Raw genomic sequence first — 23,900 nt, 5'->3', positions numbered from 1 at the left:
TAACAGGCTTTCACAGAGCCTCAAGATAACAGCACGCTGTTTCAGGATTATGCCATAGATCTATTAAAAACACAGAATGCTCAAGATCAGAAGAGGCCTCTGGAGATCGTCTGGTCCAGTCCCCCTGCTCAGGGAACGATACCAAAAGCAGGTTGCCCATGACCATGTCCAAGCAGCTTTTGAAGCTCTCCAATGCCATTCTGAAGATCTCTACAGCCTCTCTGTGCAACCTATTTCAGTGCTCCATCATCCCCACAGTAAAGGGAGTGCTTCCTGATGTAATTAGGATTTCCTGAGAATAGTTAAGACTTACACTGTTAGGTCCTCCACATACGGTCCTAACACCGGGTGTTCTCTTACACGGAGCTGGTAAGAACAGTTGAAAAAGAAAACGACTGTTAGGATCAGTAGCAAACAGGCATCCCAGAAAATGAGAAATACACAGATATTTTTCAAAGTGAACTGACATTTCAGTAGGACCAAGAACTGAGGAGAGAGATTGTAGTGGATGAAATGCAGTTTTAATGCATTATCCATATATTTATATTATATTAATATGTTAATAATATTGATCTGAATTATGTATGTTATATCAATATAATCTGAAGATGTCCTAGATAAATAATATTCTATAGGTCTTTCTCATAAAGGCTGACAATATCTTCTTCACTTTGCAGATACGAGATGTTAACAATTTTTAGAGATTCAACTGAATTATTTTGCTTCTATTTCAGCAAGATTTTTTGCTTAGCATTTCTGAAGTGCCACACATTTTGTTTGAAGTCCTAAGACTTGTTTTTTTTAACCTGGAATTCCACCAGCAATTTAAAGTACTTAGATAATAAAGCAATGATCACTTGCCATCTGTGTATTTTTATTTACAGAACAAATGCCACTATTTTGAGATTGTGTATATACTTGTTTCTGTGTGCAACTTACTGGTTGTTTCTTCTGTCTGTTTTCAGCTTTGAAGACAAGCAAATCATGAATTTTCTCATTGTAAACTTCAAAATAGCTCATTTCAAGGTGATACAAGACCTAATAATAACAAAAAGAAATACTCATACAGCCCAAGAAACATTTCATCATTTTTTCTGTTATAGAAGTTTACCAGATCCTTCTATTCAATAGGATTCTCTAAGATTACTATTACTATACCAATCAACGTGGGGAGAAACAGAAAGAAAAAAGACTTTAAATCATTCTGGAAAGGATCATCACACACACACAAAAGCTATTCTCAGAACAGAAAAGGAAACAAAACATTATTTACAACTCAAATTTTAAGCCTCAAGAATTAAGGTGAGCTTTGCTTAATTTTTATTTAAGAAGTTTCAGTAATACTGAACTAGGAAAACAGAATTAGAATACTATTCAAGCATATTTCACATAAACGTGACAATGTTTTAAGATTAATTCATATGCTTTGAATTCTATTCTATCATGCCCTTAATTCTTCTGTACGTTATTGTCACTCAGGAAGCAAACAATGTTGGCTTGGACTAGCTAGAGAATCCTGTTAATCAGATGTGCTATCAAAAATAAGATTTCAATCAGCAATAAAATGCAGGCATTAGCAGTAAGTGGATCAGCACTAAGGTATAAAGAGAAGGAACGAAACAGTTATCAAGATACTGAAACGCACCAGTCTCCTTATAAGCTCGAACGTATAAACATACTACCTGTTGTTTGTCCATTTGACTGAAAAGATCTTCACAGAGTCTTGGAATTATCCCTCGGTCTTCATCAAACCCCATCATCCTGTAGTTACAAAAAACATGAGTTCAGTTTTCTCTCTCTTTATAGCTAGTTTTAATATTAATTGTAAAGCTAAAGTTAAAACATCACAAGTTTATTTAAGTAATAGAAACAACTAGTTACAGAAATAAACTACATCTAAGTTGGCATGTGTTTAAGCAGGAGAGTGGACATGATGATATCTGATGTCTTTTATAATTTCCATTTCACCCCTTGATAGGTAGAAAAGCCAAGGCAAAGAGAAACCCTAGAGTAACTGAAGATGAGTAAATTGTACTATAAACATGAAACCTATAGATGTTTCATATCCTAAAATGTATGTATACCCTATTCTCTGCATCCTGTCAGTGTAGTAATGCAAGCCCCTCTCCACCTCTGGCCTAGATGCTTCCTGCTCAGCTTTGCCACTGCAGAAAATAGTTTTAAATATTATTGTTTTCATTATTTATATTGTCTTAAAACGTATAAAAACATTTTAACACAACTTAATAACTATTAAATCTATTACATACAATCTCTTCTCATAACTTCACACTGCATAATAATTGGTGCCTACAATATTTTAACAATTATTTTTAGGAACTTACGTGTATGATTTTCCAGAACCAGTTTGCCCATAAGCAAAAAGACAAGCGTTATATCCCTCAAAAGCTCTTTCTAGGAGTGGCAGTGCCAAAGTTTTATAAATCATTGCTTGGCTTGCAAAATTAGGATGACACTTGTCAAAAGACCAGAAAGAGAAGTCATAACTGAAGGTGTAAACTTGGTTTGTGCTTGGATTTCGTACAGCTGTCTCTGAGCCACTCATGGAGACTACAGGAAGTGAGTTTTCATTTTTCTCTCTAAACAGAAGGAAAAAACATAATTAAAAAAAAATAAAAAGGCATAAGCTACATTCTTTAAGTTAGTAATTTCAATCAATCACCTTATGAAAATAAGAAGTTGGGTAATCATTGTTTAAAAACAGACCAGTCTGATGAACATAAAAAACATTCAAGCTCAAGTACTTTAGCTAATTTAAAGCATAGTCCCAAACTACCATGAAATGAATTCCTCTTAAAATCTTCACCTTGACGTTGAAATACTTGCTAATTTTGAAGTATATATTATTTGGCTAATGAAAAACAAACAATTCAGAAAATAAAACAGAAATCTACATACACTAAAGAAGGCATTATGTAGCATCAGAAACAAGTCCAAGATACAAACCTGTTACTGAAAGGCCGTACACGCACAGCTACAGTCACTTTGCTGTTTTCTACTTTGAAAATATCTTCCTCAGTGCTGTTGTTCTCTGTAAGCGTTTCTACTTTCTCTTTTGCACTTCTACTCACAAGACAACTAGAAACACCGGTTTTCTTTTTTGACACCAACGGAGGATGAAGTGGTCGTTTATTTAAAGCTGACAGAGATGACCGATCCTGAAATGTGGTGTTCTTTGGTGTAAGCTTAAATCCTTCTGTTGAACCTTTTGTTGGTATCCTTGGCCTTTCTAAACTGTTATGCTTTATCATTAAGTGTTGTAACCTTTGCTTTTCCTCTAGCTTATTTACATCACCTTTTTCATTCAGTTGCTCTCCTGATATCCTATTAATGTTCTTTGAGGTAACTAATTGCTCTGATATATGAGCTTCATTTTGAAGTTTTGAGTCAGCAGTGCTTGTCTTACATTTTACAGGTGTGCACTTATCATTTTCAACATTGCCAAACAAGTCCTTGCTGTTCAGGTTAAAATGCATCTTCGTATTTGACTGACCCTCAGCTAATTTACAGCTTGGATTACCATGCCGAGTATCATTATTATTAATATTTGGTCGAAGCGCAGTCTTGTAATTTCTTTCTGCAGCAAAGTCATTATTTTCTATTCCAGGCACAGCATTCCAATTAATTTTACTCTTCTCCACAGAGCCAGTCCTCACACGCCTCTGTAGAGTACATCTTTTGCCTGTTTGTGTATTTTCTATGCTCTGTCTTATTTTGTTATCCGATTGTTCACTACTGGACACCAAGTTTTTGCTTACTCTTGTTCTCCTCTGAAGCGTTAATCTGTCCTGAGGTTTCAATGTAACTGATGCGTCGTTTGCATTATTACAGGCTGATATCACATAGGTGCTATTTACTTCCTCAGTCCTATTCTGAGATGATGAAAGAAGACCATCTTTTTCTTTTCCTGACATCTGTGATGTCAGTTGCTGCCCATACATTTTGCTGCTGGTAAGAGCACTTCGTGAAGAAATCCTCTGAGAAGTGGTAGTACATTGTGTCTCTGAAGGATTTCTTGCAGGAACCTTGTAGACAGGCATTTTGTCTTCAAGCAAGTTAACATTAGGATTATAACCAATACAACAGCTTTCCTAGAAGATTGTATCTCGTTGCTTCTTCTCGCTGAACCTGGATAAACAAAGCAAAAATTGTATGCTTTTGACAGACATGAGGTGTATTTCAGGGCATAAAGAGCTCCTTACATATTCTGCAGTAAATATATGTTCCCAAACATTAACAATTAGTGTCCCCATCTCACCTCCAGCACTTAAAAATAGAAAAGAAGCCATCCTATACTTGAATGACAATCTCTACCCACAGTAGGCTATTTGATTCCAATTATTGAATTCTCTGATTCGCTTCAGAATCATGAAGCAGCACCTTTTAATATGAAGGACAATCTAATTATTTAGTAACAAAGATGACCACAGACATTTGTTCCTAATGATTTCCAACGGTTCCCAAGTAAAGCGAATTCAAGTTCATGCCTCCATTCACTCAGAACTACGCACACTGACGGTGCTTGACAACTAACAGACAACAACAGAATAAAAACATTATTAACGAGGGCTAGAAAAGCTGCAAACACAGAGAACAGATTTTTTTTTCAGGATGCTTTCATATAAAAGCCAGTGTCAAAATAAGGCAGTTAATAAAGACACCTAGTAGAATACGTTTGGAACTTATTTTGGATCACCACATTACATATACGCATAGCTAAAGCGACAAATAACTAACTTAACAGATTGAAGAAAAATTGTGAAGTGAGTATGGATACAACTTTCCGCATTTTTAAGCATGGCAAAGATGCGAAACAACCCGTATAGAAAAACACCCTCTCACTGCTGCGTATGCAACAGGGCTGTTGTAGGAGTGCCACCACCACGCTCCGCAGACCTGTCAGGCGCTAGCAATTCGTCGTTAAAAATCAACAGCGAATCATCCGCCTCGAGATCCTGTAAGGACTGCGTGCATCGCTGAGATAAAAACAGTGAATGGTGACGGGGAAAATAAAAATTTTAAAAAAAATTTAAAAAAAGGAAGTATATCAAAGCGGCAACCTAACCCCTGCTTCAGCAGAAGGGGTTTGTAATGCTGAGCTCTGAAATTACGGCTCCGTCCACGGCTGCCCGCCCCCTCAGGGACCCCCCTCGGGGACCGCCACCACCCCCGAGGCCCCGACCCCCGCGGGCCGCCCCGGGCGCCGTGAGGGAGCCGAGCCCGGGCCCCAGCCCCGTCCCCGCCTCACCGCGCAGCGGCCGCCGCCCGCGCTCGCCTCGGCCCCGTTTGAATGCGGCGGGCGGGCGGGGATTGGCCCGGCCCCCCCCTTCCGCAGGCGGGAGCAACGGCAGGGCCTGCCCCAGGAACACGGCAGCTGCCCCCGCCTCAGGAGCCGCTTTGTGTCTGAATGCCGAGTACCTTGTGCTTACACACACACCCCTACCCTGGGCCCCCTGTCCTGCAGCAGGTCATACCTGCGCTTTTTGGCTCCAGCCAGGGGAGGGGGATTCAAAACAAAACCAAACCAAACCAAACCAGCCATGAAGCTTTTAAAGATCAGCTCGATACCAAAGTTATCCTCTCACACCGCTGTCCTTTGGCCAAACAGCAGACAGACAACACCTAGCGGTACCACATAACTACCTGGGAGGGCTGTCTGACTGACAGGGACATAGTAAGGCAGGAAAAAACTTCGACAAAAATAACAACTTAATAATTTCTTAGCCTCAGTCCAAAAAAAAAAAAAAAAAAAAAAAAAAAAAAGTTGTAGTAACTCTATAAGTAATGTTATCTTGATTGATAGAGTATTAGTCTGTTTTCCTGGAAGAAAAAAGAGCACCTGGTGCCGGGGACTACCAGGAGGTACACTTAAATAAGTAGCAAGAAAATGCAATCGGTTATATATTAATTACCCACTTTCATGAAAAAAAAAAAAAAAAATCCCATTTCTTCCTTAAGTAGTTTACCCTATTTCTCTACAATGAAGTTACACTAACAACCAAGTATTTCTACTATGGCAAAAGTGCTTGAACAGGAGTGGTTTGTAGGCAATAAAGGTGAAACTAAATTTTCTTTTTGAAAAGTTCATTACTGTTTACAAACAAAACCTGTCTGTACATTCATAACAGACCTCCAGTGACCATCCTGAGGATTAGGAAATCTCAACAGAAGCTTTTATGTAAACTAAAAGGGGGGAGCTTCATGGCTTGTTTTCAGAGACTCATCTGCCACCTTTTTTTTATTCCTTTCGCGCAAAAGGTGTCCTTTACAAAGATCTTAACTTAGTATAATGACATAAAAATTACAAGGTGTGGTGGTTCCGCTTGAGTGGGCAGCTGAGCTCCACCACAGCCACTCTCTCACTCCCCCTCCTCAAAGAGGAATGGGGAGAAAATATGTGAAAAGGGCTCAAAGGTTGAGATAAGGATGAGAAAATCACTCAGTCATTATTGTAACGGGCAAAACAGACTCGGCATAAGGAGATAGTAAGATTTATTGCCTATTACTAACAAGCGAGAGAAGTGAGAAACAAAGGAAAGAAACCAAAAGCACCTTCCCCCCCCATCCACCCACCTCCTCCCCCCGAGCGGCGCAGGGGAACGGGGGAATGGGGGTTATGGTCAGTCTACAGCACTTCTTCTCTGCCGCTCCTTCTCGGTCACTCTCGTCCCCTGTGCTGTGGGGTCCCACCCACGGGACACAGTCCTTGCTGAACTGATCCAGCGTGGGCTTCCCACAGGCAGCAGCTCTTCCAGAACTGCTCCAGATATGGGTCCGTACCACGGGGTCCATCCCTCAGGAGAAAACTGCTCCAACCTGGCTCCCCCACGGGCAGCAGCTCCTGCCAGGTCACCTGCTCCTGCGTGGGCTCCTCTCCACGGGCTACAGGTCCGGCCCGGAATCTGCTCCGGCAGGGGTCTTCCACAGGCGGCAGCCTCCGTCGGTGCAGGGCCACCTGGTCCACCGTGGTCTCCTCCACGGGCTGCAGCATGGAACCCTGCTCCACCATGGTACTCCATGGGCTGCAGGGGGACATCCTGCTTCACCATGGTCCTCACCACAGGCCGCAGGGGACTTCTGCTCCGGCGCCTGGAGCACCTCTCCCCCTCCTTCTGCACTGACCTTGGCGCCTGCAAGGCTGTTCCTTACTCCTCTCACTCTCCCGGCTGCTGTGTGGCGCAGCGTTTTTTTCCCTGTCTTAAATATGCTCTCACAGAGGCGCAAAACAACATCGCTTATTGGCTCAGCTCTGGAAAACAGTGGGGCCCTTACCAAACATGGGGCAGCTTCTAGATCTTTCTCACAGAAACCACCCCTATGGCCCCCTGCTACCAAAACCTTGCCACGTAAACCCACTACACAAGGAGAATGTTTCTTAGGAAGTCTGAAGTGATCACTTAGAAATATTAGAACAAGATGAACAGTATCTTCTCCATTTATGCTTTAAGACAAAAGACTACTGGTTTTGAAAAAAAAGGCTTATACAAAATAGTTTAATTAGGCACTACTTCTGTTACAACCCAGTATTTTGTATTTCAAAATAATGATGTGATTAAGGAGACATTGGGGAGGCAAAGACAATCCCCAGACAAGGAAGCGGCAGACAGACAGAGAAACAGATGTAAGGACTATAAATCTCGAAACAGAACATTGGAATTCATGATAAAGATACAACAAACAGAAGAATCAGCAAAAGCCAGCTCTTGCAATTAAGAAATGTGCCAACTCAGCAGAATCCTGACCAAAGGTGAAAAGTACACTGTGAGGAAGACTCAGGGTCTTCCTCCCAAAGACCACTGCCCACGTCCCGAAGACCCCTGCCCACAATTCTTGGGAGGCTCTACGCAGGCGCAAGGTGCCAAAAGGCTAATTAGCATGAGAAGCGAGGGAAGGTGGGGATAGGTGATGAATATGTATAGGCCCTTGTAGAATATTGATTGTATAAATTCAAGACTGCTTTCTGCTTTGGGTATGCACGATAGGTGGAGAGATACCCCGTGCATCCAGCGCTGCAATAAAGAATATACCACTTAAAGGAATTTCGGCTTCGATCTTTGAATCAATGTAAAAATTAGACTCCTTAAAAAATGAATATGTAAATTCCTTTTAAAAAGGCAATATACAAGACATCATAATTCTATGTTTATTTTTTGCCACACTTCCATTATAATTACAAATATACTTATGTCTTTGTTACCTCTGAGAATTATTTTTGTCATGTTTCCTAATGATGTCCATAATATTATCTCCTGTTACAAGACTATTCTGCAACTGTTTAAGTCTTTGTTGTTCCCTCCTCTTTTGGTCATGAAGATATGGGGAATTAAGCAGCTGTGGGGGAAGAATGGTGCCTGTTGGTTTTACTCTCTTCACAACATCCCAAAAGAGTTTCTTGCTGTTGTTATTGATAAAAGTTATTGCAGTTCCACTGTGACCCAGCCGCCCTGCTCTTCCAACCTGAAAAAGCAAAAACTCAGTTTAAGTTATCAATATCAAATGGATTTCCTTCATACCTCCTTTATTTCCTATTGTAAAACAGGTTTAGGTGCAAACGTTAGTTGCTGAAAAAGGCCAAATTTCTTTATCTCATCCCCAAAACACAAAGATTTGATACACTCACTTCCTAAATTCAGAACATCTGAAGCTTTAATTGAAATGCACCTAAAATTATCACTTGCTTATGGGGCTTACCAGAAGTCCAATGTTGATACTGAGATTCATGATACAGCCTATATAGGCAATCATATGCTTATAGTAAATGTCACACACCTGTACATCAAGTAGGATATGTACAAATATTACCATTAAAAAAAAAAAAAAAACTTTTCTTTCAATGTTCTCATGACTTAAAATTATTTCTTAGTATTATCCAAAGTGCTTTAAAATTTAGAGAAGAATCTAAAACTCTTTATTTACGAGAAGAAATAGGATTGTAGTACTGGCATAATTCTGATGTGAGGAAAGACCATTTTTATTTACAACTTGTTTGAAATCTAAACAGAAAGATAATAAAAAGCCAGACAGTAACTGCAGTTAATAACATGGAATACTGTAGATTAGGAGGACTTCTATTCAGAACAGGGATAACTTCCAAGTTAGATCTTGTTGCTCAGGGTGTCGTCCTCCTGAGTTGCCAATGTCTCCAAGGACAGAGTTCCCACAACCACCCTGGGCAATTTGTTCCACTGCCTGACCACTCTCTTTATGAAAACCATCATTCCCTTTCATCAGGTCAGAATCTCTCTTGCAGCAAGTTATTTCTCATCCTTTCACAGTACATCTCCAAGAATAGTCTGTCTCCTCTGTAACCACCCATTACCAAATGGAAAACAGCAATTAAATCTCCCCTTAGCCTTTTCTTCTCCAGCCCACACAAGTACAGCTCCCTCACCACTCTTCATGTACCACGTGCACCACCCCCCTGACTTTGTCTGGATTCGTTCCACTTTGGTTTTGGTTGGCTTTTCTTGTAGTGATGTCCTCAAAACTGTACACAGAGTTATAGAGTACAGTGGCTTCAAGAATGGCAAAAAGAGGGTAGTAATCAGTTCTCATGACCTGCTACTACATATATGTAATACACACAACTCACAAAACTTATTTTTAAACAGGAAATCCTCAGGCACATAACACACAAAAAATCAGACACAGGAGATACTGGATCAGACAGAGGAGATACTGAGTAAGAAGAGGGAATGAAAAAGTAGTAAATTTCCTCTGTTGTATTACATGCATACCCCACACTGCAGATCAGCTGCAGCAGGAAGAGGGTTTTTTGGCCTTTCTTCAGACAGACGGTAAAAACATGGTAAACTTTGGTTTCTGCATATGTATACAATTACAAAAGAGAGTACAAATTGGAAAGAATAATGTTGCAAGCAATTGTAAGTAATCTAAGAACAATGTTCTAGCTGTTGGCAACATACAGGAGATGCAAGAACAGTGTTCTGAATTTTTAGTAACTTGCATAAAAACACATAAGACAGTCAAGCCACTGTACTATAAAGACAATCTTGACAATCTTCTGAAGATAAAAATTATCTTTATGTTTGCATCTCAATTTAAATTTCCATAGGTGAATGTCATATTTCAGGATACTTTTCAAATAATGCTTTGACAAATAACTAATACAAGATTTTTGATTTTTACCTGATGTACATATTCATCCATACTTGAAGGCATGTCAAAATTTACTACCAATTTGACATTGACAAGGTCAAGCCCTCGTCCAAGGACTCCAGTACTTACTATTACTTCATATTTTTCTTGAAGCAATCCCTGGCAAGGGAAGAAAAACAAAAATTACTATTTTTTATCTGTATTTCAAACACATCCAATCATAGGCTGTAGTTACTCATAGAGTTGTGGTATAACACCAAGCTCTTACATACAGTTGGAAGAGAAATTCCCTTCAGTAAACACAGGGAAGCAGTAGGGGAAGGCACTGTGGGCTTCTCCTTTAGGAAAACACAAACCTATTTGTGGGATTGGCTTTGCTCAAGGACCTGGGTGCACTTGGTGGTTGATGTAGAAAGATGGGGATATCCAGTGGGTGCCTCAAGGAGACGGGTGAAACTAACCTGTAGTCTAAGTTGTATGGTGTAGCAAGACACTGCAGAAGCAACAAAGAGCTAACCTCACAAGGATTTGAGTGAACACAGCAATCCAAGCTGCTTCTCCTGTCCTGAGTGACCACTTGAACAGATGGGGCCTAAGTCACTGCTGGTTCTTACGGACATGTTGGGAATTGAGAGAGGCCCATGGAAATGGAAGACAGTATTTATGTATCTGTTAAGGCACAGGGGATAGTGGTGATGAGAATATACAAATCTGTATGTTGGATGTAACGAGGACCAATGATTTTGTTCCATTGTGAAAGAAAGAATGGCCCCCTTTTATTCTTGATTTAAACAGGAGTATTATTTATGAAGAGCTAGAGAGAGACCAAAGCCACAATACTAATAAAAAACCATCAACTAAGGTTAAATGCATCTCCAAATTCCTGTTTCAAAGCAAATAACAAAGGAAATAGTAGTGTCCAGTATTTATTTACATTTAAAATGGTCTCATCTGTAATTTTGCCTGGTCCCATCCATCTTCCTCTTCTCCCCCAGCAATACTGCAGGTTTTACTGCAGAAAAGCAGTAAATTATAATGTAACTCATTCAAATTATGCCACCTTTAAAACTACATTGGCCATTTTAAATCTATCAAAACCATTGTACTATATGAGGCACAAACCTGTAATATGGCTGTTCTTTCCACCTGAGACTTTTCAGAATGCATAGATGTACACTGTAGTCCTGTAATCTTATGAACAGCATCACTCAACAGATCTGCTCCTAACTTGCAGTCCACAAATACCAACACTGGGGGCTTGAAGAGTTTCTTATCCTGGAAAATAAAACAGTTTATAGAAGGTACTGCAACAGTTTGCTGCTCATCATCAGAAACTTGGATTCAATCTCTACTGATTATCTCTAATAATAACAACACTTTTAGATGAATAAATATTCTTACATTCTAGATAAGAAGGAAAATGATGCCAGCCATGGAACTACACAAATTTGTTCATCATGAACATATAATTATTTGTAAAGTCAGAACCAAAATTTTTCTCAATACATACACTTTTCAGAAGTCTGAAGCCTTCTTTAAAAAAAAAGCTACATGATAATTCTGACTTCCTTTAAGTTTTGAGGTTCAATTAAAAATTCTTATTTATTTCTTGCATAACCTCAGCCACCCTCCCCAAAGTACTCTTAAAATATTCATATGAAATTAACGTCTGTATTATCCATACAAAGAAGATTCAAGAAAAAAAAAAAAAAAAAAAGCTTTCACTGTTCTGTTTTTTTTTCCATGATCTTTAAAATGACAAACCACCCCTATGCCATAAAGCAACTAGGACAGTTTAAGAAAATCCTGTTCCTCCTCTATTCACAGATAACCAGTGCAAATCTTTGAGGTGCCATTCTGTGAATCACAAAAATATCAAAATTGTCTTTTTTAACTCAGTTCGCTGCAGAAAAGGAGGTGTGAGAGACAGGGCTGGAGTAATTCCTAAAACTGCCACTAAAGTTCTTGCATTGCAGCACTACTGAAGTAGTTGGTGCAGTTACATGTTCAACATCATTCCACCTCCTCACTACATACCAATCAGAATTAAAGATGAGAACCTAACAGAGCTTTGTAAAGACACACAAGCGCTTTTGTAAGTTGTCATGAGAAAAATATTACACTTACGTTTAGAATTTCAAACAGTTTCTTCTTTTTAGATGGTTCTTCTACCCACAAAATAATCTGGCGAACATTGGAACATGGCCGATTCTTTTCTCCAACTGTTATTCTTACAAAATCGTGCAGAAGCTGATTTGCTAGGTGTTCAATGCCCACTGGAATTGTGGCTGACACCAGGATGGTTTGATGATCATGAGAGATGTCTTCCAAAATATCCAGCACTTGCTGCTGGAAACCCATTTTTAACATGGTGTCCACCTGAGTGAAAAACACTAGATCTGTACCAGACTCCTTAATAAAGAGCAAAATCCTGAGCTCAAATTCAAAGAGGAACCGTAATGTGTATGATCAGCATGTAATAATCCAAATGCGGAGTACTTTGAGTTAGAAGAAAAGCTACCATGGGAAAATTAAAAATAACTGGTTCACAATGGTCTAGCAGTATTATCTTAGCTGTCAGGTATGCAAGCCCTCTGTAGCCAAAACAATATACATTGTTCAAACGCATTTAAAATTGTTAAAATGAAATTGTCTCATACATAAGAAATGTATTTTATCTTTATAGCAAGCATTCTTTACGTTTAATCATTTTGACTAGGCACCCACAGTGACTCTTCAAGGACCTCTACATAGGCAATACAGCCTTCGTAACTAAAAACTTACTTCATCCACGACAACAATTTTTATGCCATGAAGTTGAACAGAATTTTGCTTTAAGATCTCTAGAAGTCTTCCAGGTGTTGCTATTATAACCTTAAAAAAAAAAAAGACAGTAACAGGAATTAAAAATTCCCTTAAAGGAGAGATGATCGTCCTAGAAAAACTATAAAGTTACAACACTAAGGTAAGAAGGGCAATAATTGGTGAAATTACTTATGTTCAAATAACTCCAGAAACTTTTATAGATAACTTCATGAATTATGAAGACTTAAAAGGAAATGGATTTTTAGTACTCTAATGGTAATGTCTAAATACCAGCACTGTAACCTGCATTAAAAAGAACTATTTTTGCTGTAAACTACAACTCTTTGACTAATAAAATGGCATGTTTCAGTCCTTGAAAGTGGAATGTTATGCGCAAATCTTTTTCAAAACCAAAAAGGCTACTGTATGTTTAACGTAAAATGGAAAAAAGCATTATTGTAAAAATTTCAATAGTCAACAATAGTTTTAACACTTTACACTTACTTAGGAAAAACTCTGCATCTTTGTATATATGTCAACAGTAACATTTTTCTTTGCTGTGAATATCATGGAAACACAACTCTCCAAAGGACCTTTCCCCCTGTGGTCCTTACCTTCACACTTTGCTTGAGACGATGAAGCTGCGGTGGCAGTGGTAAACCTCCTACCAGGAGAACTGTCCTCATGTTTGGTAAACCAGCCATCAGTTCTTTAGCTTGTCTCTCTATCTGAATTGCTAATTCTCGTGTCGGTGCCAGAATAAGGGCAGATGGAGTTTCTGCCTAGAAAGGAGGGGGAGGTAGGAAATCTGTTGAACTCGGAATTGCTTTAATTCTTAGGTTAAAAGCTTTCAAGATTACGTCTCAGAAAACGAAAATACAAAATACATAGTGCAGATACAATTAGACTGCTAGTATCCTTTCTGTGTGATCTGAAAACAGAATATAGAAAGGGATTATACCTGAAACAATATATACCAAGGAAGTCTACCCCTCAATTACTCAACTTCTGAAAACAAAAAATAATGACTAAGTGCACCGTTAGAATAGCTTCCTGACAATAAAAAAGGCCCAGAAACAAAGAAACCTGCTGGGATTTGTTTTGTTTTTGTTTGTTTAGTTTTGTATTTTAGTTACTGCACTGAATTTACAACAGAAATTCAGAATAAATTCCACATGAACTCAAAATACAGGACGTTAGTATTTTTCTGGATCCAGTATTTTTCTGGATCATTATTTGTTTCTTTCTGTTCAACTGGAATATCTACAAATGACCAACAGAAGCAGGTTATTCCTTTCTTGCTGCATTATCAGAGAAGCTACATAGTTAAATACTTGTACCCAGAAGAACTTGGTTAAATTAAACACCGCTGCCTAGTTGGAAATAACTGAAAACTCACCACCACGCATAAAAGGCTTCTAAGTAGATGAAGAAAAGACAGGAACCATCAAATATTATTTCATAACCAGATTACCATTATGTTCTTAATGCCTCATCTCTCTGTTACATCAAAATGAAAATTATTTTAAACAAACAAAATCTTTTCTTGCCAAGTACATCAATGTGTATCCCAAAGAGGGAGAATTAAAGAGATCTTGTAGTAAAATACTGATCATTGAGAATCCAATTTTGTGCTTGCCATTATAAGAATATAACTGTCATGCAAATTTTAATGATAATCAGACAGAAGAGATACTAGAGTATAATACTCCTGTTGATAAATGCTTCTGTATAATCCCTAATGATACATAGTACTTTGAAGATTAAGTTCCTTTTTTTTTTTTAATTTTATATATGTAGATATATATTTTAAATGACTTAGACATCTAAACAGTCCAAAACATCTATTAGAATAAGGTATAGAATTTTCAAATATATTCTAATTCATCACTTTTTCAATAAAGCCACTAAAGCAACAGTGAACTAATATACAAGGTACAGAACACCATTTGCTATTATTTTTCATCATAAATTCACATTCTTCTGAAGCAAAGGTTTTCTTAACTCCTTTCTTCCCTCCGATATTACAAGCTCTTTGTAAAACCAGATGATATGGGGAGTTATATTACCCCAAATTACCGTAGTTATTTGATGGTCAGCTAAGACTATTTCAACACAAATTACTCCAAGGAATCACATAAATGTCAAAAATCTTTTTTCAGTCACCTGATGCATTACAATCTTGCAACAACTACTTACAGAGTACCTGGAATCATTTTCATTTCCTATTTTAAGTCATTAGGAAGTTTACCTCAAAATGTATTTAGCTTTCTTAACAAGCAGAAACCATCACTAAGTAATATTAATGGAGATGATTTAGCTCCTGACCAAGGTGAAAAAACATTCAAAGTCATTAAAAATAATCAGCAGACCACTCCACACACACACCCCCCCCAAGAACCAATGCTCATGAGTCAAAAGTAAAATAAATAAACGATTTCCAATTAAAAAAAAAAAATACTGCAATTACATTCTCAATTACACTGAGAATCCTGGAGACAAAGCTGCAAACCACTTTATCTAAATACATGCAGTTTTATTACCTCTTTTAAAACCTTCATAATAACAGGGAGTAGGAAGGCCGCTGTTTTTCCTGAGCCTGTGTCTGCACTAGCCACAATATCCCTCCCTAATAGACCAACAGGGATCATTTGCATTTGGATGGGAGTTGGGACTTCATAACCAGAATTCTTTAAATTGCTGTTTAAAGTTTCAGGAAAACCACAGTGTTCAAACTCTATAATGGGTCTTGGAACTTGCTGGCCCTGGATTGCAATACCTAATTGCAGTTTAAGGTTCTCAACCTGCTCATCTTGCAAGCCTAAAATAAAGGAGTGATCTTTGTAGAAATAAGGGATATTAAGCAGGTCAGCTTCTGCTTGAGATTCTGCTGTTGTGGGCTGATCAGATTTCAGCTTTTTCTCCTTCTCTTGAATTTGCAGAAGGTGTTTGGCTTTACACTCCAGGCTACAAATATCTTCATCCGTTTTATCGCAGATATACTCTCCGTATCGACCACAGACAACACATACAGGTTCTCCAGGCTCTGCCCAACGCTGGGATTTGCTGAAGGATTTGATGGGTTCTTCCGAAGAGCTATCTTCATTGGTATTTTGGTTGTCCTTTCCCAAAGAAGTATTACCCAAACCAAGATTTGATGGAATAGCTACAGGTTCTGTGCATTCTCGCACAAGTTCATTCGAATCACATCTTGAAGCAGAAGTTTCTGTTGTAACTGATTTACAGTCTTGGAGCTCAGCATTCTCCTCTAACAAAGGTTCTCCAGAAGACAACTTATTTTTCTTAGCTGTACAACTTCTGTCCTCATCAGCACTCCTCTTGACTTTAACAGATCTTGGCAAAAACATGCTTCTGTACAGTGGAAAGAAAATTGTTAGATGTTAGAAACTACTATCATTGAGAAAGGTAAGAAGTTGAAGAAATAAATTTTCAAACCTAGGAACCAACCCTTAATCCTCAACAAGTTGTAGGAGGATAATCCTTTAAACTATTTTGGTCTTTGCCATGTTGATATAATGTAAAGTAATACTTTAAAACAAAATGGAAGCATGGAACAAAACAGAGTTATAGGCTGGGAGAGGAATGGTTGGAAAGCTGCCTGGCAGAGAAGGACCTGGCAGTGATGGTTGATAGTCGGCTGAATATGAGCCAGCAGTGTGCTCAGGTGGCCAAGAAGGCCAACAGCATCCTGGCTTGTATAAGAAGCAGTGTGGCCAGCAGGGCTAGGGAGGTGATCGTCCCCCTGTACTCGGCTCTGGTGAGGCCGCACCTCGAGTACTGTGTTCAGTTTTGGGCCCCTCACTACAAGAAGGACACCGAGGTGCTTGAGCGGGTGCAGAGAAGGGCGACGAAGCTGGTGAGGGGCCTGGAGAACAAGTCCTACGAGGAGCGGCTGAGGGAGCTGGGCTTGTTCAGCCTGGAGAAGAGGAGGCTCAGGGGCGACCTTATCGCTCTCTATGGGTACCTCAAGGGAGGCTGTAGCGAGGTGGGGGTTGGTCTGTTCTCCCACGTGCCTGGTGACAGGACGAGGGGGAATGGGCTTAAGTTGCGCCAGGGGAGTTTTAGGTTGGATGTTAGGAAGAACTTCTTTACCGAAAGGGTTGTTAGACATTGGAACAGGCTGCCCAGGGAAGTGGTGGAGTCACCATCCCTGGAAGTCTTCAAAAGACGTTTAGATGTAGAGCTTAGGGATATGGTTTAGTGGGGACTGTTAGTGTTAGGTCAGAGGTTGGACTCGATGATCTTGAGGTCTCTTCCAACCTAGAAATTCTGTGATTTCTGTGAAAACGTCAGATGCTCTCAGTGATCATTCGGTATAGCACAATCCACAAGCAAAGCACAAAATACTGTAACTTTACTTGGAATGAATCACGCCATGCACACCAATCCATCAGCGCCTTTGCACACCAGTTTTCTAAAGGCACAGGAAGCCACCCCCGTGTTTACAGAGAGCTTTTTTTTCCCCTGTGCGATTCAAAGCAATTCTGAACGAGGAAGGACCATCAGCGACTGCCGCCCGGGCACACGGGCCGATGCCGGGGGCCTCGGGGATGGCCGCCCCCCGCTCGCTGTGGGACTGGGAGCCAAATTCCCCCCGCTGCCCCCCTCCCGGGCCGCCAGCCGACCCCCACCCTGCCCGCACCCCCACCTCCGTGCTGCCAGGGGGAGCCCGCCGCCTCTGCCTCCTTCCTCCTTCCTCCTTCTCCTCCTCCTCCTCCTCCCCGTCACAGCAGCAGCGGCACCGCCTCCCGCCCCGCCGCCCGCCTCCCCTCACAAAATGGCGGCGGGCGGGCCGAGCTGAGGGAAGGGAGCGCCGAGGGAGCGGGGGGCGGCCCGCCGGGGGGAGCGGTGTTGGGCCGCTCCGGGGCTGCCTGAGGTGCCGCGGACACGCACCGAGTTATTTGGAGAGCACATCACTGCGTGTGACAGAGGCGCAAAATACGCTAAATAAATGCCTAGCACGTCTATTTACCCACTTAAAACAGGTGCAAGGGCATGACAGAGCTGTTCATATATGGCAATCAAGGAAATGACTTTATTTCGGTAATAAGCACGCTGTACTTATCCTGTTGCTACGTCACGGTGGAGAACACCAGAATTTATCACATTTTGCAGAAGGGCAGCAGCAGCTTTCAGAAACTTGGTGACCACCACCACTGCCTTCCTGCTAACAGCTGATAAATGCTGGCAGCCCCTCAGCAAACTGTTTTGTGGCAGTGAAGTGGACCAGAGGAGCCGGGAACAGGGTTCAAACATGCACACAAAGCTGGGGCAGGTGGGCAGGTGAGGCGCCCCAGCAGCAGCTGGCCCTGGGCTCTGCACCTCTGAGGATCCAGTCACGCTTACACAGTGGCTTGGCCTACACTACGCTGGATTCCGCTGTGGTGGATTTCTCACAGGAGCAAGGTTAAGCTTGTGCACGTGGGAGGGTTTGGTCTGTGAGGGATTTTTAATTAACTGGTACAATTAGAGGACACCAATAAGATACTGGAAAGATTAAATAGGCATTTCTAGAACCGAAAAAGCTGTCAAGACGCTCTTTGCATTCTTCATTGCCTGAAAAAATCTCCACCTTTCCCTAATTCAGCCTCTGTCATTCCTCTTTGTTTGCACTTTTTTCCCTCCCAGAAAGCTTCTAACATGGAGTGATTTCCTGTTCTTACTTCAATTTTTGAGCAGTCCTTTCCAGAAATTCAAAACATCATTTGCTAAATAAAGACCAATATTTGAACAATATTCAATATGCTTCGTATTCTATAAAGACCATATACATATGGGATGTTTTATTTGGGGTATCAGCTATTTCTACTTCTTTGCTAACAGTAGATTTCTGTGACAGAAATGTTAGCCTAATGGAAACAAGTCAATATAAAGAACATTAAAATAACTTTTTATAATAGTAAAATCGCTTGTTTTTTTTGCAGAAAGCTACCATTCTGCCTCAACCTGCCATGAGAGAAAAGTTCTCACTTCAATTACACCCAAACTCCTAAGACCAGCTAATACCTGCCACACATAGCACAGCTCCTTATTGGTTTTGTTCGTAGTGCATATTCCTGACGCTCTGAGCTGCCAAGTGCAGAAGGAATAATGTAGCTGGTGGGTGTATTCCGTGATTCATTTCGGGATGCATGACTTGCAGTTTTTGCTCAACACCGTATTTGTTCCACGAGAACGCTGTTTGGTTAATAATGAATATTTTCTGATTAGGTACTTTTTTTATATCATAATTTTGGAGATGCACATGTTATGTTGCATTTTTAACACCACTGTTATGTAACACACAATTATAAATGTAACACAAATTGGGCTTGTCCAAACAGAAAGCCTGTCTTGACTGTTGTTGATAATACACTTTCTATTCCTCTCCCTTTCCCAAGCTTAAAAAAAGAATGCTGAAAAATATAAGAATAGATAACCTTGGCAAATTTCATTCCCCTTCTTCCAGCTCTTGATGCTGCTAATGACATCTAAATAAAATTTTGAACTTCAAGTTTTGTACCTCTAGAGTTCACCAGATTGTACAAAATATGCCCAGATAAGATACTCTTAAAAATCCTATGGGAGTTTTGTATTGGTATCCTTTCTCCTGAAAACTAGTTAGTTCAAACGCTTGCTGAACTAAGTTGGTTTTAAGTCCTGTTAGAAAGCCATTAATAATTAGGACAATCATTTAAGCATACTCTGCACAATTTATCCAGGGATATCTTTATCAAAAAATCTTAAGGTTTCCAGGTCATGTTAAAAAAATAGTACTAGCATCTGGATTTAGTGTAGTCATGTTTTTATTTTTTAAAGCACTAAAAATTTACAATCGCCTTGTCTTAGCAGTGAAATGAGCTTCACACTCTATGCTGCATGTGTTACAGTACAATAGCTGCTACAAAAATTATCATGTGTGGTTACTAGAAATCCATCAAGTATTGTTATTAAAAATCCCTGTCCAAACATACTCCTTATCTAATTAATATGACTCTTCAGAGTAACTTCTTAAACAAATATTAGGAGTTAATGTTATAGCAATGTAATAGAGCACACACAAACCCACACGTGCAAATGAGCTAATGCATACTGACACAGATTTACCACAACAGATAATTTCAATTCATAAATTTATACAATTTTCTGTTGGAATAGTGAAGACGTTCACTACAGACGAAAAGGCAAATAATGAAAACTCATTCAAACACAAATTACCAACATTAAATGATGCCACTTTTTGGTCTATTTTAAATGATACCAAAAAGATTTTTCCATGTTCATTCATGGCTTCCATATCAAATACACAGAAAGCAAGTGTGGCATCTTGGATTCCTGCCCTCAAGTTAATACCAGATACTTTGCCCTACAGTTTCTAACACCTCACAGCCCTTCTATAGAAGAAATATGAACAGACTTTTTGCATCACTTGTAAACAGTAAATAATTCAGTAACACAAGACTGGATTAAATCAGGAGACTAAAATCCCTCTATTCCCAGGCATGTTCAGAAGAAACAGGTGTTGTGCATAGTAAATCAGAGATGGTATCACAAGCATTTCAAGGAGCTGCTTAGCTGTAGCAGCTCTCCACAGTGATACCTGCCCAGAGCGACTCCTATTAATTAAAACCTCTACCAGAACACAACCTGTAGGCAGCTTTCCAAGAATCTGGCAAGAAAGGTATTCACAAGTTCCTTACAGGGTCTGATTAACAGATAAATACACCTCAAAAGGTACGTGTCCAAAATGTTTTAATACGGTACATTTTAAGTTTTCTTTGTAGCGAAAATACCCTCATGCAAAGTCTGCATCTTCCAAATGGAGTGAACTCCCAGTGTAGGTAAACATCCTGAGAATGAACTGAAATTAGTGTCAAAATAGAGCCTAACACGTCACTCCCTCAAGTGGCAAGTGGCAGTACTGACAAATCTAAAAATTAAATTATGCCTCAAAAGAATGTATCAAGGGTGGTATTTTAGGTTTTCTTTATGGTATTATTTTAATTGTCCCCATATGTATCCTATGGATCAGGATAAAGAGCAAGAAATTTACAATGATGTCACTTACAGAATGATTCCCTGCAATTAAAAAAAAAAAAAAAAAAAAAAGCACATGCCACAGCACCTATATGTGGTGGCAACAAAACATCTGCTGGTAGGGGGAAAAGGAAGGAGGCTGCCTTTCCGTTCAGACCACATGGAATCAAACACACCTTTACCTGGGGATTGGCCCTTTGTCTGCTCAACCTGATGCTACAAAACTCTTGTTTTTGTTTGTTTCTATCGTGTTTAGGGATTTAGAAGCCGCTTTGCAGATTTGTAGGTAAGGTAGTCAACAGCAGCTCAAAGCCAAAGCACGCTTAATGAATAGTTCTTTGACTGAGTGAATCAGTGAGTCAATGACTCCACTGGTTTCTGAATTACAGCTTTGAAGCAACCACACAGGAAAAAAAAAACTAGATAATCTAAAAATAAACAATGGTAGCTAACCATTAACTAGTCAATTTTGCTATTATTCATATAAATTGTCCTGATGTAGTACTGACATTTAACACACATTTATTTTGAGGCCCAGATTTTTATTTTTTTAAAAATTTTGCTTAATGCAAACTCCTGTTAGTAAATAATCAGTAAAAAAAAAACAGTAAATAATAAGTAAAAGAAAGCATGTACTGAAATTTTTAGGCTTCCTGAGCATTCTTTGTTTGAATAGCCACTTTCTATGGAGACATTGGTTGACACTAGTCTCCGCAGAAATTTGCAGTAAAATTGGAATTAATGCAAGTCTATTTAAATCTGAATACTTAAAGTATATTACTGAGCTGTGGGTTTGTTTGTTTTTAAAAAGCAAACAGCAGTCCAACCCTGAAGCTCTGGCACTGAATGCCAGATTCCCACAGGTACAGAATGTATTGATTTTTCTGTGCTAAGCCTGCCAGATGAGAAGCAGTAATCATCACCTATTTCTGCTATTTGTATTTTTGTTTTACTTCTTGTTTCTCCTTTTATTTCATTTACTGCTTCTTGTTTTACTTAGGAGTTTTAAATGTCATGTTTACAAAACACAAAACACACTGCTTCTGGGTTTCTCAGCTTGGCTTTTTTTTCTGTCATCAGTTTTCTTTCTCCTCTATTAATGTTACAGATCCAACTATTACACTGTACAATTCCTTAGGTGGCTAGACTAAACTTTTATCCATGTTTTTCCATTATGTGACTGTGACACTAGCGTAGATCCACGGAAGTATTCTACAAAAGGTAGATGACCTATGTTTGACGTGCATTTCTACCTCCCTCCCCAGTAAACCCTTTCCAACCATATTGCTTCTTAAGAGATGAAGCCCTTTTCTCATTAACCAGCAAGTCCAATAAACTTAAGAGTTTATGCTCTGGTATGTTGCATTTGCACTACAGGGACAGTTGTGATCCATTACTGTGGCAGACTGAAAAGAAAAATCCATTATAAGCTTTTTGAATAACTGGATAAAAATGTCCATGACATCACTAAAGCTCTTACCAGCATTACTAATTTTGAAAACAGAAATCGCTGGACTAAGAATGTACTGGGAAACATGCAAGGGAGCTGCTAGAAACTAGACTTTTTACCAGTCTTGTTTAAAATCTATGCCAATATTAATCATTGTGTTTAACCTTATTTCCCTACAATACGTTTGGTCCTATTCTGCCTACCCATGAAGGCCTACTTGAATCCTTCACACAGAAATTATTAGAGGGCAGAAAGGCTCTAAATGAATCTACAAAAGCTAACTCACTGCTGCCAGGGTAGAAGGCAAATTCAGGCTGTCTTTGCTGCTGACTGCCAGCTGCCACTCCTGGCTCTGGCAGCCAGTGGCAGCTGTTACAAAACAGAGGAGCCTTCCAGCGCCTGTACTTTCTGCTAGCGGCTGGCTAGGTGGCTACACAGCTCTAGGATTCAAGTCTCAAAAGCTTCCTTTATGTCAGCCTCCGCTACTGCTCAGAGTGACTGTTATTGTTGGGCTCTAGCCTACAGATTTTTAAAATCTAAAACGTCACCCTGTACACAGAGTATTCAATGCAGTCTTAATAGTTCAATTAAAAAAAAATACACTTCAGGGATAATTTTTTCCACTGACTCACCGTGAAGATCTCTGACGTTCATTTTGCAGACCTGTAACTTATCTGGCATTCTTCTCACGGGCAGAAATCTTTGTCACGTGCTAAATACTTTGTACATGACTTCCAAGCAAAACAGAGGATGAAGTAATTGTGACTAATTTACCTAAATAAATTTGCATCTTCAGCTAAAATCGTTCCCAAAAGCATTTTCTTGCAATATAGATACTTGGTCACTGAGCCAACCCTTTGTCCATGACTTTTTAACAGAAAAGTATACCAGAGCTCAAAAGGAAAACATTTTATTACTTTCATTTATCTCCAAAATATGTGCATCATTTTCACTGCTCCTTCCCTAGAAGTGTTTCTTTCCTGTTTACTTCTGTTACACAGAGAAAAGAATGAGCAAAACAACTGTTAACATTTGCTATGGCTAACACTCATTTTTTCCCATAATTTTTTTCATAAACACCATATACATAAATTTGAGAAGCTAGAAAAGCAAGGCTAGAGCCTCCTGCCAGTTCCTCTGTACTAAATAATGTATAAACACTTGCCCAAAGGTTTGTTTGTTTGTTTTCCTATCACCTGTGAGGCCGTGGTTTTCATTAGCTGTAACAAATAACATAGTGGTAAAAAGGTAATCTGGATGTGTCCTTAGCAGCATCACCTTTCTGTCCTAATAGCCAGAATACACAATAGAGTGTTTATGCCAGCTGCACCAGTATGGACAACACCTAACTCCATGTAGAACCTATCAACAGAAAGCTACCATGCTGAAATTTGAAAGGGAAAAACAATTTTATAGTGGACAAATGGTTTGCATTATATAGCACTGTTAGTGCCAGAAATGATTCAGT

At 39.5% G+C, this 23,900-nt stretch overlaps 2 protein-coding genes and 1 long non-coding RNA gene across 10 annotated transcripts in view; 1 reads left to right on the top strand and 2 right to left on the bottom strand.

The window, feature by feature from the left end:
- The window catches only part of KIF14 (kinesin family member 14), a gene marked incomplete at its 5' end in the record, with an annotated part of 31,033 nt that extends 26,972 nt beyond the window's left edge, over nt 1-4,061 (bottom strand). For all 6 annotated transcript variants that reach the window (XR_014695309.1, XR_014695310.1, XR_014695311.1 and 3 more), the window contains 5 exons: nt 314-366; nt 940-1,038; nt 1,683-1,761; nt 2,346-2,600; nt 2,968-4,061. Coding sequence is in view for 3 of the 6 variants with exons in the window: in XM_084526964.1 (XP_084383090.1) it covers nt 314-366; nt 940-1,038; nt 1,683-1,761; nt 2,346-2,600; nt 2,968-4,061 (1,580 nt within the window). The remainder of the gene's footprint in view (nt 1-313; nt 367-939; nt 1,039-1,682; nt 1,762-2,345; nt 2,601-2,967) is intronic.
- On the bottom strand, nt 4,040-23,121 carry DDX59 (DEAD-box helicase 59). 3 transcript variants are annotated; one of them, XM_084526970.1, is made up of 9 exons: nt 23,065-23,121; nt 15,489-16,317; nt 13,560-13,727; nt 12,925-13,014; nt 12,268-12,519; nt 11,263-11,415; nt 10,171-10,299; nt 8,219-8,478; nt 4,040-4,149 (listed from the first exon to the last, which is right to left on the bottom strand). In XM_084526970.1, the coding sequence occupies exons 2-9, from the start codon at nt 16,311-16,313 to the stop codon at nt 4,113-4,115; spliced, it is 1,914 nt and encodes a 637-aa protein (XP_084383096.1). In that variant the 5' UTR covers nt 16,314-16,317; nt 23,065-23,121; the 3' UTR covers nt 4,040-4,112. The 3 variants fall into 3 exon arrangements, with proteins under 3 accessions (XP_084383096.1, XP_084383095.1, XP_084383097.1); XM_084526969.1 differs by lacking the exon at nt 23,065-23,121 and adding an exon at nt 17,615-17,922; XM_084526971.1 differs by lacking the exons at nt 4,040-4,149; nt 23,065-23,121 and adding an exon at nt 17,615-17,921 and having other exon boundaries at nt 8,142-8,478.
- Nucleotides 17,940-19,459, top strand: LOC311440286. The gene is made up of 2 exons (XR_014695315.1): nt 17,940-18,372; nt 18,891-19,459. It is a non-coding gene; the product is annotated as an uncharacterized lncRNA (long non-coding RNA).
- Nucleotides 23,122-23,900: the final 779 nt, after the last annotated feature.

The sequence above is a fragment of the Aythya ferina genome (assembly GCF_964211825.1).
Source record: "Aythya ferina genome assembly, chromosome: 8".
In the NCBI taxonomy this organism is placed as follows: Eukaryota; Metazoa; Chordata; class Aves; order Anseriformes; family Anatidae; genus Aythya; species Aythya ferina.
Note: the sequence above shows the minus strand (reverse complement) of the source record. Positions and strands in the feature narration are given on the sequence as shown.

Bases quoted from the DNA above. Each gene is read 5' to 3' on its own strand.
- DDX59 (XM_084526970.1), bottom strand. From the start codon at position 16,313: ATGTTTTTGCCAAGATCTGTTAAAGTCAAGAGGAGTGCTGATGAGGAC. The intron at 13,728-15,488 runs GTAATAAAACTG...CCTCCTTTCTAG, and splicing joins TTATGAAGGTTTTAAAAGAG to GCAGAAACTCCATCTGCCCT. The intron at 11,416-12,267 runs GTAAGTGTAATA...TTTATTTTCCAG, and splicing joins AACTGTTTGAAATTCTAAAC to GATAAGAAACTCTTCAAGCC.